This window comes from Polypterus senegalus, chromosome 2, assembly GCF_016835505.1.
Source record: "Polypterus senegalus isolate Bchr_013 chromosome 2, ASM1683550v1, whole genome shotgun sequence".
In the NCBI taxonomy this organism is placed as follows: domain Eukaryota; kingdom Metazoa; phylum Chordata; class Cladistia; order Polypteriformes; family Polypteridae; genus Polypterus; species Polypterus senegalus.
In genome coordinates, this window is record NC_053155.1 from 256,305,067 (window position 1) to 256,323,596 (window position 18,530).

Sequence of the window (18,530 nt, forward strand, 5' to 3'; positions counted from 1 at the left end):
ATTAAAAATGTTTTACTCATTAGTATTCTGAACTTTTATCAAGTTCAGAATACTAAAAAATAGAAGTAGTTAGGCTAACTTTTCTAATATGATCAAAATTATACATTTTAAACAACATTAAGAACTGGATATTTTAATTAGATTGTTATAAAATAAATGGAAGGTATCCCCAGATAAAATACATTTGTCCTTAGCAGTGTTTGAAGTGGACCGGAATGTCTTATGTTTTTACTGTTGAGTACTGACACACTTAGATGCTTACTGGCAAGGTTTTCTAGCGTACCAGCTCATCTGTTTCACTCCATCAACCTCCAGTCCCTGTACACATCACTGGATCTCCAAAAGGGAACTACCGCCACACTCCAGCCACAAAAAAAGCCAAAGCTACACAGGAATGGATTAAAAACAACAATGTTAATTTTCTGTAATGGCCAATTCAAAAGGCCAGTTCTTAATCCAGTTGAGAATTTGTGACCTGACTTGAAAAAGGCTTTTCATTTACAACCCTCATACAGCCTGAGAGAGTTTGAGCAGTTCCGAAAAGAAAAATGTGAAAAACTGCAGTTTCCAGATGTGATAGAGACCAGACCACACAGACATAGGGTTGTCATGACTGCCAATGATGCATCTACTAAAAACTGAGTTGAAGAGGGTGAAAACTTAAATGATAAAATATTTTCTGGTTTATATTTGTAATAATAATATTTGTAATAATTTAGATCATTTCAGAGAGACTTGTTTTCACATTAACATTAAATGGTGTTTTTCTGTTGATCATTGTCAAAAAAGCCAGATTAAATCCACTGTTATTCAATGTTGCATAATAATCAAATGAGAAAAACTCCAAGTGTGAATACTCTTTATAAGCATTGTAAGACTACAGTGGTTTGGAGTACATAGATTTTGTCTGTTTAGGCTATTTTCACATACAGCTGAACTGCCATCCTTAGGAAACAAAATGTGAATAAATCTTCAGATCAATCTGCAAAAATGAGTGTATCAGAGTAATAATGTACCATTATGTGTTATGAGTATACAAGAATAAATTAATAATGTGATAAATACTGCACTCCAGGCCTTAAATAAGACAAGTTAAATGAGATTAATAACAACAATACTAAATTTGATAGCATTTATAAGGGGTACTAGAGCTGCATTTTCATTAGTTTGATTATGCAGAATTAAATTAAAACTATGATCAAGGCTCTTCTGGGGAAAAAGTGAATGTGCAGTAGTTTATCTATATAGACAAAAGCATTAACAGTGAGATTTACTGGAATGGAGCTGTGTTACCCTGCCTTAGAGGTGTAAATAATTGTCAGAATCAACTGTGCATTGTTTGGGTGGGTTTTGCAATATTTTAAATATTTATTTTTGAATGTTGCCAATTTTGTCTATACTTTGGCAATTGTGGTAGTGGCAGAATACTGTATCATTAAAAGTGTAATTTAGAGTGTTTTTGCTAAGCCAGTGCACACTAAAAATATGAACATTCTGGCATGTGATGTCATGGGCAATGCTTTATTAATATATAGCAAGAATAGCAGCCACGAAAGGACTTTTTCAGAAATAAAGGTAAGGCAATCCTCTTTCAGCTTTAGGCAAAAAATGAGGATACATAAAAATAAGGATTCAGGAAAAAACAAAGAATATCCAGGATGAGTTTTGTTTTTTGAAAAATGCAGAACAAATCTAGCACAGATAAACATATTAGTCCTCAGTGAATAAGGAAACTAAGAGAAACTTTATTTGGTTTTAGTATGTTGGTTTTGCACTTGATGTTCCTCAGTTGACAAATTTAGACTCTCTGTTTGGATGCCTTAATGTAGACTGTTCACCTCTTTGGCCTTACTAATTAAAACTTGCTAAATAAAATAATAACTAGTTACATGTAAACAGCAATTACAGCATTTTATTTTATTTTTCCAACCATCTAGACCATTACATAAGTGTTGAATGTAAACACTGAGGATTCAGAGGTTATATTTTCTTCATCACGTGTGGCTGTTGACACACCTCAAGAAGATACCTTATATTTCCAGGTTCCAGTACTAATAAAAGTGTTTAGTAACTAGTAAGTGCTGTAGAAGAATGATTGCATACTCAGTGGAGACAGTAAAAGCCTATTTTAGAGATTTCCTCTAATATTATCAGTATACATACAGTATATGGTACAACAACTACTAGAACATCTGCGGTAATCTAAAAGTTCTGGCACAGCTAATAGGAAGTAAGCTCAGATAAACTAAACCCTGTTTTTTCATTTGTATGTGGGGCAGCCATGCCAGGGAATCTCATTACATTAAAGAGAACTGCTTCTCCATAAACATCTGGTTCCAGGGCAGAACAACTGTGACATATAAACCACTTGTTGACCCAACAAAGATATGTTTGCATCCCATTCAAATAAAACTTGGACTGATAAAAAATTTGTTAAAGGAGTGAACAAGGAAGGTGAAGGATTTCAATACTTGAGAAAGAAGTTTCCGTGAGTAATGAACGTCAAGATTAAGGAAGGCATTTTTGTTGGTCCACAAATCAGACTCATCATCAATGAGAAGCTGTTCAAAGATCTGCTAGTAGGGCCAGAAGAATTCAGATGTAAGACATTTAAGGATGTTATTGAGAATTTTCTTGGCAACTACAGAGTACCATACAGCATAAAGCTGGCTGACAACATGCTTCAAGCATACAAAAACATGAAGTGCAACACAAGTGCATTCAATTTTCTGCACTCACACTTGAACTTCTTCCTTGCTAAACTTGGCTCAGTCAGGGATGAACATGGTGAAAAGTTTCACCAGAATGTAGCAAAAAAGGGAAACTGATTATCAGATCAAATGAAATCCATTAATGCCGGCCAACTATTGTTGGGCACTAAAATGAGACACATTAAATCCTGAGTACAAACAAAATTCAGCAACAAAACAAACAAAACATTTTTAGTGCAATTGAATGTGTCAGCATCATTAATCAATAAAACATGATAAATTCCATAAAAGTTAATTTCATGTTTTTTGATGCAGAAACAGTCAATCTGAAATTATACTTGTATTCACCTTGAACTCAACTACTTTACATTGAAGCTTATAAATTCCTTATTTGTAAAACCTCAGAACATATTATCGTGCACATCTCCTCTTTAGACTTTTTTTGTGACACTAACAATTCAATCGTCACATGTGGTTTTCTCAGAAACAATGAGGACAGAAAATGTGAAAGAGCTCACCATACACACAGGTACAGCACATCATTTACCTTCAGTAAGAGTAATTCTGTTGACTGCTTCCATTATTGTTAGGACATCATGACTCCAAATGACTCATCTTTCTTTACATAAGCTGAATATCTTTGTTGTTATCTAACTACTTGTACATTTCAAAATCATTAAGAAACTACTCATCACATTAAATCCTTACATTTTTAAGACTCATACAACGTGTTTATACTTCTCGCCTTATAAAAAAACTATAAGATACCTCATGATTCTCATGGCAAGGCTCATTCAGCTTTGTGGTACCTATGCCTTATCACTGTTGGCATGTGAGGATACATCAATCCAAGCCTTCAAACTAAGGCTAGAAAAGGGTAAAACAGTAATAGAAAGTTTGCTTGGCGACAACATTATTTTTATATTTTACCCTTTTCCTGTTCTAAACTATTATGTTTAATTGTTCAACAAAATGTACTCTGTTTTTAATGCACCATAATGCAATACAATCAGTGAGTGAAATGATTTACTGTTTACTCACAGCTAGAATGCCCCAAGACTGAATGCATGCCTGGCCACCATCTGTGTTAAGCATACACATTCAACTGGTGTGGGCTTTCTTCAGATAATCTGATTACTTCCTGCATTCAAAATATTTTCAAGTTATTAAAATTTGCAGTTAATACTAAAGATGCTAAAGCTTAATTCAAACGAATATAAATTCTTAGACACATAAAGTAAAATTATTCAATATAATTACCTAAGGTAGTGATGCAGAGACCCAGAGAAAGGAGAAAGGTTTCACATATTTTGATATTCAAATCCAAATCGAAGACCAACATTTTTTCTCTGGCTTTTTAATTAACGCAGCTTTATGTGTGAGTTTCCAAAGTGATGTTTCATGCTGCTCATGGCATCAATCTAATATCAGAACTTTGAGGTATGAGCTTTGAGGAATGGCTGAAAAAAGTTTTTAATCTTCTAAATTAATCTTTTAATTTCAGCTAACAGAGACATAGAGGTCACATATTCATTATTACTATCATCAACAGTTTAACGGCCATTTTCCAGGTCTACCCAATTTGGCCGGATGTCACCCCAGATTTATGGAGGTGTGACCTATTGTTTTCATACCCAACATCACCAACAACCATGTTTTCTTTTGCCTCAATCTTGACCTCATTCCCCCACTTCCATTATTTTGATTTGATATATATATAATCCCTGGGAGGAAATTGTTTTGTCACATGATCTTTGGGGGTCAGAATGCAGAGTCAGCCATTGTACAGCACCCTTGGAGCAATATTCAGGTTAAATGCCTTGCTCAAGGGCCCAACAGAGTATGATCCCTATATTGCAGTAACAGGATTTGAACTGGCAACCTTCCAGATACCAGTGTAGATCCTTAGCCACAGAGCTTCTTCACCCAAACATCCTCTGCCTTTTGCTCCACATGTTCAAACCACCATGTCTGTTTCCCCCAAGCACAACACTTATCACCTTGTCTTTATCTTCACTTAGTATTTATCTTTCTCTTACTCTATGACACTCTATACATTCAACTGATCATTATCATCCATCACACAAGGTATTGTGAATTTTTTTGCCAGAAAATTTACATTTACTTTATTTGGATTTACTTTTGTAGCTTTAGTGATACAGCTACAAATAAAACAAGAACACAAACAACATAAAATCATAGTCATTGTCATTCTCTAACAGTAATCAGACAATATGTTTAACAAAACACAATCATTAGGTTATTTTAAAAGACTCTGAAGGTCAAGATGTGAAGTTCATGTATCTGTATGTACTATTATGAAACCTGAGACTACTCCTCCCGTCCTAAATGATTTACAGATGAAGGGGGTATGCTGGGTGTGATGGGTCACAAAGATCAAACAATAATTTTAAAATAACTGCACAGAACAACTGTATATGATGCTGTTTCCAACAGTGATTGCCATTCCAAACTGTGAAGGAGAAGGCCAAAACATTAATAGTTTTTGTTTAATTTATTCCTGATGTCCTTATATTAATATATATTAAATATATAAATATAAGGATCCAGAGTCATTACTGACAATCTTGAGGGCAAGGCAGGAACCAATTCAGGTTAGGGTGCAGGTTATCCCAAGGCACACTCAGAACTATGCAATATCTTTTACTAATCACTAACCAAGTTAACCACACAATTCTGGGGTGTGGATGTAAATAAGAGTAATGCTTGAAAACTCACACAGACATGAAGAGAAAGTAAACACTTCATTTGAACCCAGGACTCTGGGGCTATGAGGCAGTAGCAAATATGACTGAGCCATTGGAGCGGCACAAATCTTATTTCAAACCTTTAAAAAAATGTAACTTGTTTAATTCTTTGGCGTAATCAGTGGAGACTAATGGCCCATTCCTTCCATAAATAATTTACAAGAAATTTTTTTGCCTGATGAAAAACGTTTTTATTGGAAACAACACAATTAAAATATCTTGAAATATTTAGAAAGCAAAACTATGCATTTTACTTACACTTTTGTAACTGTGTACTGGAGTGTACTAACGCAAATGGACAGTTAAAAATCTTATTTTGTTCCCAGAGAGGAAAGGACCAGAGATGAAACTGGAAAAACAAAAACTAGAGACTAAATTGAAAATAATAATAAAACTTAGCAAGACTGCAAAAGGTAATCCTCTAAACTGAATTTTTTAGAGAATAACTACGATCTTGCACAACTTGGAAGTGTACAATACTGACCTATTGGGACAGTGACATCACACAGGGTAGAGATGTTAAAAAAAAACAAAACTCCACAGAATAATGGCACTGATGAAAAACAAAATGGTTTTGGTAATAGACAATAAGCAATAAAAGATTATAGACATAATCAAGATGAAACTGAAAGTAAAAAAAAAACAAAACAATGACAGAAGCAGATTCTTCACAATAAAAAAACATATCCAAAATCTATTGAAAATATATAACCTAACAAAAGTGTAATGTTCATCAGTTATCATGTGTTTAAGCCTGGTCAAAGTTATTTACGTTGTTGCTTATAGCTTAACTGTTCTGCAATAATTTTTTTTTTTTTTAACTTCATTGTGTGTTTTCTAGCCATGCTGCTGCTTTGCAGTAACGAGACTTGGGTTCACATTTTGGGTCCTCCCTGCATGTCTGCATGTTCTCCACATGTCTGCATAGGGTTTAGATTGCTGCTCTGGTGTGAATTTGGTGTGCGGGTGTTTGTCCTGCAATGGACTGGCACCCTGTCCAGGGTTTGTCCCTGCCTTGTACACTATGCTAGCTGGAATAGGTTCCAGAACCCCCATGATCCTGGTCTAGATTAAGTGAGTTAAAAGATTTCTTTGTAAAAATATAATCTACAAACTAAAGTTTGACCACTGTCAGGGATGCCAAGCCATGACTGACGCCAGGATAAACCGGAAGAGGGTCAGAGCCCTGCCAACCACGGGTTTTGCCTTCTGTTTGGGGCCATAGGTCGAGGGCATGGACTATCTACCTGTAGGGGCCCGTGGTCACCGCCTGTAGGCGCCCCATTGCCTTGTTTAACTCCCGCCACACCAGGAAGTGCTGGGGAAGATTTATTGTCGAAGCAGCGGGAGGACAGCCGGCACTTCCGCCACATTAGTTTTCCTAAGACCTGGGACTCATCCGGTCCTCCATAAAGGGCCGCTATTCATTCTGACGGGTGGACATGCAAGAGGAGGTTACTGGGGTATTGTGCACTGAACTGGGTCTTTGTGACCATTATTTGGGGGTCTTTGTGACGTGTGGTGGTTTTGTGCAAAACAAATGCCCGGGTGCCGCTCACATAATCGCGGGGCTGCGGCACACAGCCCCGCTGGGTAAGGAACCCCACGGACCGCCAGGGTCCGCAGGAGGGCCGAATGCAGCTGAAGGTGCTGGCAACAACAAGGCTGCCGGCAAGCACGCCGCCGCCGCAGAAGGGGAGCCAAGATGGCCGCGGACCAGAAGCCCCTCCCCCTGACAGGCACGCGATTCGACGGAGTGTCTTGTGTGCCCGCCGATGACTGCAGAGAGGCGGGACCAAGGAATGTCCATCACGGGCAGGGGGGAGACCCGATTGGGCCGGAGGAAAGGCCCACAGGAAGTGTCTCTTCAGCCCACCGAGCAGCGTGTGTTACAGATGCTATGTGCCTCCGGCTGAGGTGCTGGAACTGGAGAGGAAGGCGCCGCGGCGCTGAGAACGCTTCAATCAATAACGGACGGCGCGACGCTGGAATCTCCAGCCGGAGAGGTACAGCGGAGACGGTGAGTACAGCCGACTCCGTAAAGCATGTTGCTAAGTGCCCCGGTCCTAGCGCCCCGCTCGAAGTCGGCTGCGGTCTTCCGACTATAGGGACGCAGACGGGACAGAGGCGCTTTTTTCCATAAGGAGTCTCAAACCGCCATGGCGCCCCAAGTTTAAGTCGAGAGGACACGGAAGCCGCCGGCTAAGCCCTTCCCCAAGTTAGATTTATATACTGTATTGTGGCCAGGACTTTGAGTGTTTGGGGTATTGTGCACTGAACTGGGTCTTTGTGACCATTATTTGGGGGTCTTTGTGACCTAATTTAACTGTAAATAGTGTAAATAAAGCGTGTGGTGGTTTTGTGCAAAACAGATGTCTGCCTGTCTGTGCCCTAAAAGATTGACTGAAACTACATCTGTATTGTCAAGCAGCAAAATGATTAGTTTTCCTAAGATGACTCTGCAGACTTGTATTTCTGACACATGCCCCAGGTTACTGACGACTCAAATTTAAGAATGTCTGTTGTGCTGCTGTTGTCTTCAAGTTTAAGTGCTAACCAAGTTAGTATACTGTACTTGTCTTTGAAATTACTCAGGAGAAATATAATCTTTAAAAGATTAATTATTTATCATACTATTCCCTACAGAATCCGAATATTTTACAAATGTCAGATCTATTGTCATGTAGGTAAATGTAGAGCAGCAGAAGAAAATCAGCAAGTTGATTTTATTACATGACCTTAGGACCTTTTTTCTTATATTCATTATAAACTCAGATAGATCAGATCACTGCATAGTTAAATGAAACAAATAATTAGGATCACTAATAGAAATGGATCATCTTCAATAAATCATTCAGTAAGAGAAATAACTAATTTATATAGCAAGTGGCAATTCTATTATGTATACCAGTCATTCCCAATGAAAGGGTTATGGCTGGTATAAGGTTGCTAATAAAAGGAAACTAACATGTTTCGTACACGACATCCTAATGTCCAAGAAGATACTATTAGGCAGATTGAGAGAATCACACTGGCAGTGTTGGAGTGTTTGAATGCAGAAAGGGGAATGCCCTGCATGTGAGCTGAGTGTCTCAGTAGGCCAATAAGAAGGGATATCAGTATAATACAAAAAGATGCACCAGTACAGCAGACAATGGAAAACATATAATGTTCCCCACAATGTGAGTGAACAAAAAATTACACAGAGGATGGCAAGCAAAAGGTTGTAGGATTTCCTAGTCAACAGTTGAAAGCACATGAAAACTAGCAGTGGTTAAGTTAAGAATAAGATAAGTTTCAAATTTATAACATACTAGCCAACCCGCGGTGTACCATACACCGCATAATCAGGCCGGTTTTTTAATGATTTTTAAGCACAGGGAGAAAATTAACATTTGAAAAATCGTTAATGTAATAAATCAGCAAGAAAAGCAACATTATAACAATGCAGGAAATGAACCAACACACAATCGTCCGTGACTGAAAACTGTCGGACCGTCCTCACGTCTTCTCCTGCCAGACGGAGGGATGGGGGTGCACGGCGCGGAGTTTGGAACGGGAGGAGAGGAGAAGGACGTCCATTCAGCTCCGTCCGTCATGCTAGTCTGCTGATTTCTCGTTCAGTATGCACTGCCCGCTCATGTGCCCACCTCCAACAGGTCACTTGAGTCGTCGTCTTTACACAGTCCAGATGTACCTGTGACTGACTTTTCATTGCTCTGTGCGGTTTTGGCTGCTCTTCTATATATAATCCACCACGACACCCGACCACGGTAGTTGCGAGGTGGGAGGGGGGTGTGTACAAAGGGTTGGGACGCAACCAGTGGGAGCGTATGAGCTGCACTTAGTGGGAATTCCACGGTTTGCAGCCCGAATTGGGTTCAACGGCTTACCCACACCGGGTAGACACACGCTCAATGTCATGCATAATTATTTATTGACTGCTAAACACTTTTGGAAAGACATGGTTGTCTAAAACGGGTTGGTGTGAGAATACAACAGTAAGCAAATGAAAAGATGGAACTCTGGAGAGAGCAAAATACAAGACACTAGTGAAGCCGCGGCATAACAAACGTCGCATAATTATTTATTGATGGTTGAACACTTCTGGAAAGACACAGTTGTCTAAAAAGGGAGGGTTTGAAGATACAACAGAAAGTGAATGAAAAGATAGAACTCTAGACTTTTCATTGCTCTGTGCGGGTTTGGCTGCCTTTCTATATATAATCCACCAAGACACCTGACCACGGTAGTAGCGAGGTGGGAGGGGGGTGTGAACAAAGTGCAGGAGCATCTAAGAAGACGCATGTTTGTCGCGGATGCGAATTGCTGTATGTAGTGTGTAAAACAGTTTGCTATGGTGCACGAGGTTGTGCGTCATAACCGAAAACTCAGTTTTTAAAGACTGCTTACTTCATTGTGTTTTAACCTCAGTTGTAAAGGAATTTTTAAGGACCCCATGGGATACCCCTCGGTTTTGGCTGCTTTTCTATATATAATCCACCAAGATACCCGACCACGGTAGGAGGGGGGTGTGCACAAAGGGTAGGGACGTAATGAGTGGGAGCGTATGAGTCACACTTAGTGGGAATTCCACGGCTTTAAGCCCAAACGGCTTAACCACGCCTCTCTATGCTGGGTAGACACACGGTCAATCTCATGCATAATTATTTATTGAATGCTAACAAGAAGACGCATGTTTGTCGCGGATGCAAATAGCTGTATGTAGCGTGTAAAACAGTTTGCTATGGAGCACGCGGTCGTGCATCGCAACCAAAAAGTCATTTTTTAAAGACTGCTTACTTCATTGTGCTTTAACCTCAGTTGTAAAGGATTGTTTTAAGGATCCCATGGGATACCCCTCGCAAACCGTTTCACACGCTGCATATGGCGATTCACCTCCGCGAGAAACATGCCTCTATGAACACTCAACGTAGCTCGGAGGTGCATGACATGCACATGACATTAACCTGACCTGCACTGCATGTGGCCTCTACAACAGACGAATATAAATGACGCCATTTTTTCTGTTTCGTCGCGCCCGAGTTGGTGGGTGTGGCCCTGCGAGTTGTCGTCGTAGCTAATGGTCTTGGAGTTGGTGGGCGTGGCTCCTTCCTGCGTGCGCCATAGGTGTCTCACTTGTCGGCGGCTTAGTGAATCCACGCCCCTTCAGGCGTGCTTTTTATGGTTGTCTTGACTTTCCATGTGTGTCTTGCCTTAGTGAATTATATATTTAGATGAAAAGGTTTACCCTTCACTTTTTCTTGTTTTCGTCCTTTTTTGATATCTAATAAATAACTGATCTTTAAAAAAAAAAAAAACTATTACGTACAAGAAGCAAAGCAGTCCTAAGAAGATGGGCAGATGGTGTTTGGTTGAGTGAGAGAAAGGATTAAGAATTTAAAGCTTACAAGACCCAGTCCCCTGCTTTAATACATCGGCAATGGTACATTTTCCCACATGTTCGCCAGCATGTCTTGGTAAGTGTTCCAAGTTGGATTGGCTTAAAGTTGGGCAAAGTGAAGCCACATGGAATGAGCCATGGAAGATCAGAGTGGTGGCAGCTACATTGAAGAACCACTGAGGAGGGAGATAACCTCCAGTAAACCACATGTAAGGTAACAATAGACAGTTGTTTTTTTTTAAGCACCAATTAATTAAGCTACCAGCACCAGTGATAAACTTTGAGCTGAAAAATGTCATAAAAATTAATCAAAGGTAGATCTAACAACATATTATTTACTAAATGCTATAACCATCAAATGAGGGCATAAAAATCTATCTTAACACCACCACCAAATGCTCAGTGCCAAAAGAAGAAACATAAATAAATACTCCCATTTTTTACAATGGGAAAACCGCTAAATCATATTGTGAATAAGTAATTAACACGATTCATGATAATGATGATGACTACTTCAAAATGGGAAAATGTCAAACTTAAGCACACTTTAAATTGAATTGCAAAAAATAAGCCAATGGGGTTCACTCCAATGGCCTTAAAAAGCTTTGTGGTGCCAGGCAAAAAGAAAATTTTACATACTTCAAAACAAATAATATTCTAGAAAAGAAACTGCATTTGATCATACAGAAAAGTACAAAAATGGATTATGATGACTAAGTTGAGTTTAACAGAAATATTTTAACAATACGTTAAACTACTGAGGCGAGTTTACTAATAGTTTACTTTCTGAACAATATCACCATCTGCTGGGAAATAGGTTGGGGTAAGAGCTGCAATGCCAAACTTGCCCTGAATGCAGAGATGCCAGTGAGTATAACTACCTTATCCTGAAACGTCTGTCTTCCTTATCTGAAAAATCTCATTTTGTTATACATAATGATGTGGTTCATGATAATGATGACAACTACTCCATGACAACAACATATAAAACGTCATACATCCATTAAATTGTGTCAAATAAAATCAACCAGTCACACACTTAAAAGGGCTCTTGCCTTCAAAACCCACAGTAGTATTCGAAAGTTCAGTATCCACATGTAGGGCGGAAGGGTTTGCAAGAACAACCTGGAAACAGGCTAGCAGAGTCAGGCTCAAAACAATTTCCACATACTTCAAAAAGAAATATTTTTCTACGTAACAAATAACACTGAAAATACCATGAAAAACTGAAAAAAGTGTTTTCTGATAACTACGATGAGTTTGAGAGAAACATTTTAAAAATATTATTCACTAATGAGATGATTTACTGTTTACAGTCATTTTCGCACAACAGCACCATCTTCTGGGGGATAGTACCCCACTGCCCTTATTGCTGAAACACCACTGGCTAATACTATTAAGCATAATGTACATTGGTGCAAGTACACTGAATGCTAAAGGACAGTAGCTGCTTTAGTGTTATCCACTTATGTACTTATCAGCAAATAATGTCTTAAATAATCCGAACATTAAGAAAGAACACAATTTTAAACAGTAAGATAAAAAAGAACAAAAAGAAAAAAGTGCTACCTAACATACATAAATACTTGCTTAATTCAATAATGAATGATTTAGCATAACCCATTCATAATATGTGGACTGACACAAGAAAATGCAGAAACTGGGAAATATCGGTTTGCTTAACTAATAAAGGAATACAATTAAAAGAAGAAATTGGTTAGGATGAAATCCTCCAGTAACCAATGAGGGTGGGGGGAGGAGGGTAGTGGTAACTCGACTAGAGGGTGGAGATGTCAGGTCAGAATTTTTACTTCTTTAAATCAGGACATTAATAATACTTGGTGCCTTTGAAAGAAGAAGGCATCATTAAAAACCTTTGCCATCCTGCATAGTCAGTTTTCTCTTTCCTTCATTCTGGCAAACAGTACAAGTCTATTAACATTCACACGACTATATTCAGAGACAGTTTCCATCTTTTATATTGTTAAAAAAAGACATCTATACTGACAATTGCATGAGTGTTTCTTGTGCCAATATTGTATTAATTCTTTGTTGCTGATATTACACCACTTTCACTGGTCCATGGCAGATATATAAAGTACAAATATCATAGTATCAAATGAAAATAAATTTGAAAGTACAGTTGTCTGAATAAATAACTGCTCTATGTCTGTGTCTTGTCCACAGTGAACCTAAACACTGAAGAAAATGCACTGGGCATCTCAAGATAAGCACTACAGTTACTGCATTTTTATCAAGTTGCAGTCAGGCATGACAGAATTCACACATTCTGTTTAATGTTTGCTTATGTGTTCCTGTTTAATAACTATTACATGATACAGTATATGTAAGTTTCTGCTTTACTAACCAATACAGATTTAATCTGCAATAGTAACCTTTCTGCCATCTTTATTCTAAAATATATGCTATTTAAGAACTTCACCACAAGCACATTTGGACAGAATTAAATGACAAATCTAAATCAAATATTACAATCTGCATTTTCCCAGCTGCTTTATTATGTGCTGTGGTGAATCACACCAGAACTATCCCAGGGTTATTTAATAAGCAAATTGTTACAATACATGATACAATGCATTCTACAGAAATAAACTACATCATATGAAAATAGCAAGGTTAAAAAAAATATGAAAAGACAAGGATGAGATAATGTGAGTAAAAGCCACACTTTTAAAATGCAGTAGTGATTATATGATATCTGTGGTGTGCCTTGCGCCCTATGTTGGCTGGGATTAGCTCCAGCAGACCCCCGTGACCCTGTAGTTAGAATGTAGCAGGTTGGATAATGGATGGATGGATGGATTATATGATATTCAGAACAAAAGACGCTCCATGAGCTGAGAATTGCATGGCAAGATACTTGGATAATAAGAAAGAGTCAGAAAATCCCAAGAGTCTGACAAGTTTAAATGAAGTCACAGACTGGTAGTAGTCACTAAAGGCCTCCTATGATTTTAAAAAATAGCAAGGCTATAATGTCAGTGGCTTTGACTATATATGCAAAATGTGGACAAAAGGTGCACATGTTTGTATCTTTGAAAAATAGCCACACAACATCCTGTGACAACTAGAGTGCTCTGCAGCACCCCAACCCAAGACACAACTGCACAGACACAAGTCTTGGATTCAATTACAACTTTTATTATAAAAAATACCTTATAAAAAGGGCTTTGACAGTGGCACAACACAATTCTCTCTCTTTCTACTCTTCCAGGTCAGCATATCCGTCCCTCCACACAGTACTCTGGGAGTACTTCTGGTGATAGGGCATACCCCGTTGGGAGTACTTCTGGATCAAACAAGAGCCCCACAAAGTAGGGACTGTTAATCCCAGCAGCTTCCCTAGGTGGCCCCCATGGGACTACAGATCTCAGCATGCCCTGTGGTGTCCGTGTGGAATCCTGTCCATCTAGCAAATCAGGGATACCTGTAGTCCTGACATGTTATTTCCCTCTGTCCTTTCGTTACAATGGCATCCTGGCTGGGGATTTTTTTTCAGCGCATCACCTGCTGGGACACCAGCATGCCCAATTCCGCACTGGCATCTTCTGCCACCCTCCTGGCTAATACAGGGAACATCCTACCACTCTTTCTGACCATTTGCCACCTGGACCTTCGAGCCATGTAAAGAAAGGGAGTCCATTCTGCATGCAATCCATTACAATTCACATGCACATCCATGTATTATGCATAAAAAATGCATTCAAGTTGTAAACTGTGAATTTACAGATGAAAACATAAGAACGTGCCCTTTTCCAAGCCAAAACTGTTTTTGTGAATTGATCTGTATCTTGGCATTAAAACATGTATTGATAATTTAAGACCACCACCTGAAATGTTTAATAATCCATCCTTTCATCTGCTTTGTACAGTATGTAGAGCTGGAGCATAACCATGAAGTAATGGCTACAGTGGAAGTCTCACTTAACACAAATGCATTTAAATGCATACATAAACACACTAATTAAAGTTTAGTGCAAAGCAGCACGAAACCAGATGAAAATGTAAAGAAGTTCTGTGGAAATGGAGATGCATCACTGGATTATTAAAAATGCAGGACGACTTACCCTGCCATTAGTCACGATTGCCATTTGACCAGGAAGTAAATGTAAAACATCTCGGCAAAACAACTGCTGAGATTTAATGAAATCCACTCCCAATGTGTTAAACGTCTTCTCAAAGGAGTTGCTGTCCATTCCCTAAAAAATAGAAAAAAATATTCAAAAATCAACACCAGTCAATAAAGACTAAAAAAACTAAATGAACAAATTCCTAAACCTGTATCTCCCCAAAAATGTCTTTGGAAGTTATCTTCACTGAAGCTTTAACACTATCTAGTTAAATGCAGTCAACAGTATGTTACTTAAACCATAATAGTTTTACTTAAGGTTAACATTTTGGTCCTGGCTAAATTTACAATTTTGCCAAGCACTAAACCTATGCCAATTGCAGCCTCTTTACAAATTCCAGTGTGTGTTTCCTGTTACAACAGTGAAAGTCCATAGTGATTTTAAAGACTTGGAAAAAAACACAAACTTACTTGTACAGTACAACTTTCCATTTGAGAAGGTATGGTGTGCAGGTTAAACTAGCTAAGCTCCTCCTCACTCTTGATTAATGCTTGATGAAGCTTTGGATGGTCTTTAGATTCATTAAGGGTTGCTAACAGTTTCCTTCTACAAACTCTTGTGGAGCTTACTGTATATGGAAGGTGGATTTTTGTTTACATTTTTGTGCAGGGAGTATTTTAATATGGTTTAGATGATCCACACCAATGGTCGTTAATATATGCCACAAAAATTCTGAGTTATGTTGACAACAGCCTTGTGTTTTTAGCTAGACAAAACTACATTCAAAAATAGGACAATAATTATAATTTTCAATAACTTCAGTCAAAATGATAGGGATCCAAGGACTCCTAAAGCCAAGCTGGGGAATGTTGCTTGCCACTATGTGCCTGCTGACCAAATGGACCAAATAACCTGGTCTAGCTTAGTTCATATAGGCTCACAAACCTAAAGGTTAAGGGTGGGGGACATGGCAGATAGCAGTCAGGTGTCATGCATGAGTGGGACAGATCCAGGTACACTAGACAATAGCAAAGAAAAATGGCTAAAAGATTGTGTAATGTAGCTTCTCTGGTAAGGAAACAGTTTGCATGAACAGCATTGGCTCTAGACTTTGATGTCCCCAATGAAAGGAGTCTGTTTTAACTTTGAAGTATTTAATATTTTAATACTTTTGATTTTATGATGACCCACCATGACCAGGACACCATTAACCGGGGAAGAGTATTTCACTACACATAACCTTATGAAAAATAATGTATAATATGTATATATAAAATTTGCTGCATGCATAATAAACACTATATGCAATAAACAAAATATATAAAATGCTAACGAACACTTTTAATTAAACTCATCTACTGCTAAAATTTCAGAATGCTTAGTGAAACTCAGAAAATATTAAAAAAATGAGATGCAATTTAAGCTAAATAGTATTTTTCCAGTTTTAAGTTCACATCACAACTGCAAATTTTCCACACATTCATTCCACTATTTCTACATAAAAAAGTAACTCAATGTACCAGGATAAATCAATAATTATCTGCATTTTTATGATACTTTTCTTTGGGTTGGCTCAAAACTTTACCACTGTGACCACAGACATGTTTACTAATGTGCATGGGCAAAGGTGTATCGCCAACCCAAACAAAATAACAATGAAAGTGCAGTTAATTATTGACTTACCCTTGCATTTATTGTATGCTTGATGCATTCTTCTATGTTAGTCAATAGTAATGGATTCAGCGAGGTTATCAGAAATAAACTTAATGCACTAGGATTAAAAGTTAAGACGGAAGTAAAAAATTTAGGGGTAACCATTGACTGTAATCTGAATTTTAAATCGCATATTCATCAGACCACTAGGACAGCATTTTTTCACTTAAGAAACATAGCTAAAGTTAGACCTCTTATATCATTGAAAGATGCTGAGAAATTAATTCACGCTTTTGTTTTCAGTCGACTAGATTACTGTAACGCACTCCTCTCAGGACTACCCAAAAAAGACATAAATCATTTGCAACGAGTGCAGAATGCAGCTGCTAGAATCCTAACTGGGAAAAGAAAATCCGAACACATTTCTCCAGTTTTGATGTCACTACACTGGTTGCCTGTGTCATTCAGGATTGACTTTAAAATACTGCTTATGGTTTATAAAGCCTTAAATAATCTCGCTCCATCTTATATATCGGAATGCCTGACACGTTATATTCCAAATCGTAACCTTAGATCTTCAAATGAGTGTCTCCTTATAATTCCAAAAGCTAAACTTAAAAGAAGTAGTGAGGCGGCCTTCTGCTGTTATACACCCAAAATCTGGAATAGCCTGCCAATAGGAATTCGCCAGGCAAATACAGTAGAGCACTTTAAAACACTGCTGAAAACACATTACTTTAACATGGCCTTTTTATAACTTCACTTTAACTTAATCCTGATACTCTGTATGTTCAATTCTTCATAATAACTATTCATGGTGGCTCTAAAATCTGTACTGACCCCTACTCTCTCTTCTGTTTCTTTTTCCGGTTTCTTTGTGGTGCACCTACTCAAAGCATCATGATGCACCAACATTGATGGACTGAAAGCCAGAAGTCTACGTGACCATCATCATCAGGTTCTTCGATGAAAACGCTAAATACAAAGAGGACTGTTTGATTTATGTTAGGTAGATTGCCCAGAGGGGACTGGGCGGTCTCTTGGTCTGGAACCCCTACAGATTTTATTTTTTCTCCAGCCTTTGGAGTTTTTTTGTTTTTCTGTCCACCCTGGCCATCGGACCTTACTCTTATTCTATGTTAATTAATGTTGACTTATGTTTATCTTTTATTGTGTCTTCTATTTCTCTATTCATTTTGTAAAGCACTTTGAGCTACATTTTTTTTGTATGAATATGTGCTATATAAATAAATGTTGATTGATTGATTGATTGATTGAACACACTCTTAATACTAAAGTATTTTTTTTGATTATTTGTAATTATCAAATGGGCCTATGGTAACTCAGCCACAGGGGTTACACAAGCAAATGTGTTTCATTGTGCCAGACCCAAGTACGGATAAATTGGGAGGGTTACATCAGGAAGATCAATGTGCAGAAAACAATACAGATTTCAATGCCGGATCAGTTGAGGCCCGAGTTAAAAATGGCTCCAACCAGTACTGTTAGCCAAAAGTGTGCTGCTAGAAATTGGGCTACTGTTGGCCTAAGAAGGAGAAGATGTGGGGGGAGGCGTGTTCGCAGGCAGGAGGAGAAGAGGAAGGTAAAGAGAGTGGAACTGAGGGTAGGAACTTTGAACGTTGGCAGTATGACTGATAAAGGGAGGGGGTTAGCTGATGTGATGGAGAAAAGGAAGGCTGATATAGTGTGTGTGCAAGAGACTAAATGGAAGGGGAGTAAGGCCAGGAGGATCAAAGGTTGCTTCAAATTATTTCATCATGGTGTGGATGGGAGGAGAAATGGGGTAGGGGTTATTCTGAAGGAACAGTATGTCAAGAGTGTTTTGGAGGTGAAATGAGTGTCAGACAGAGTTAGTTAGTGCATATGTCTCGCAAGTTGGGTG

General features: G+C 38.3%; 1 protein-coding gene across 2 annotated transcripts in view; it reads right to left on the reverse strand.

The window, feature by feature from the left end:
* Positions 1 to 18,530, reverse strand: part of uggt2 (UDP-glucose glycoprotein glucosyltransferase 2) — a 652,370-nt gene that overhangs the window by 183,414 nt on the left and 450,426 nt on the right. For both annotated transcript variants that reach the window (XM_039745402.1, XM_039745404.1), the window contains one exon: positions 14,972 to 15,103. In XM_039745402.1, the coding sequence (XP_039601336.1) occupies positions 14,972 to 15,103 (132 nt within the window). The remainder of the gene's footprint in view (positions 1 to 14,971; positions 15,104 to 18,530) is intronic.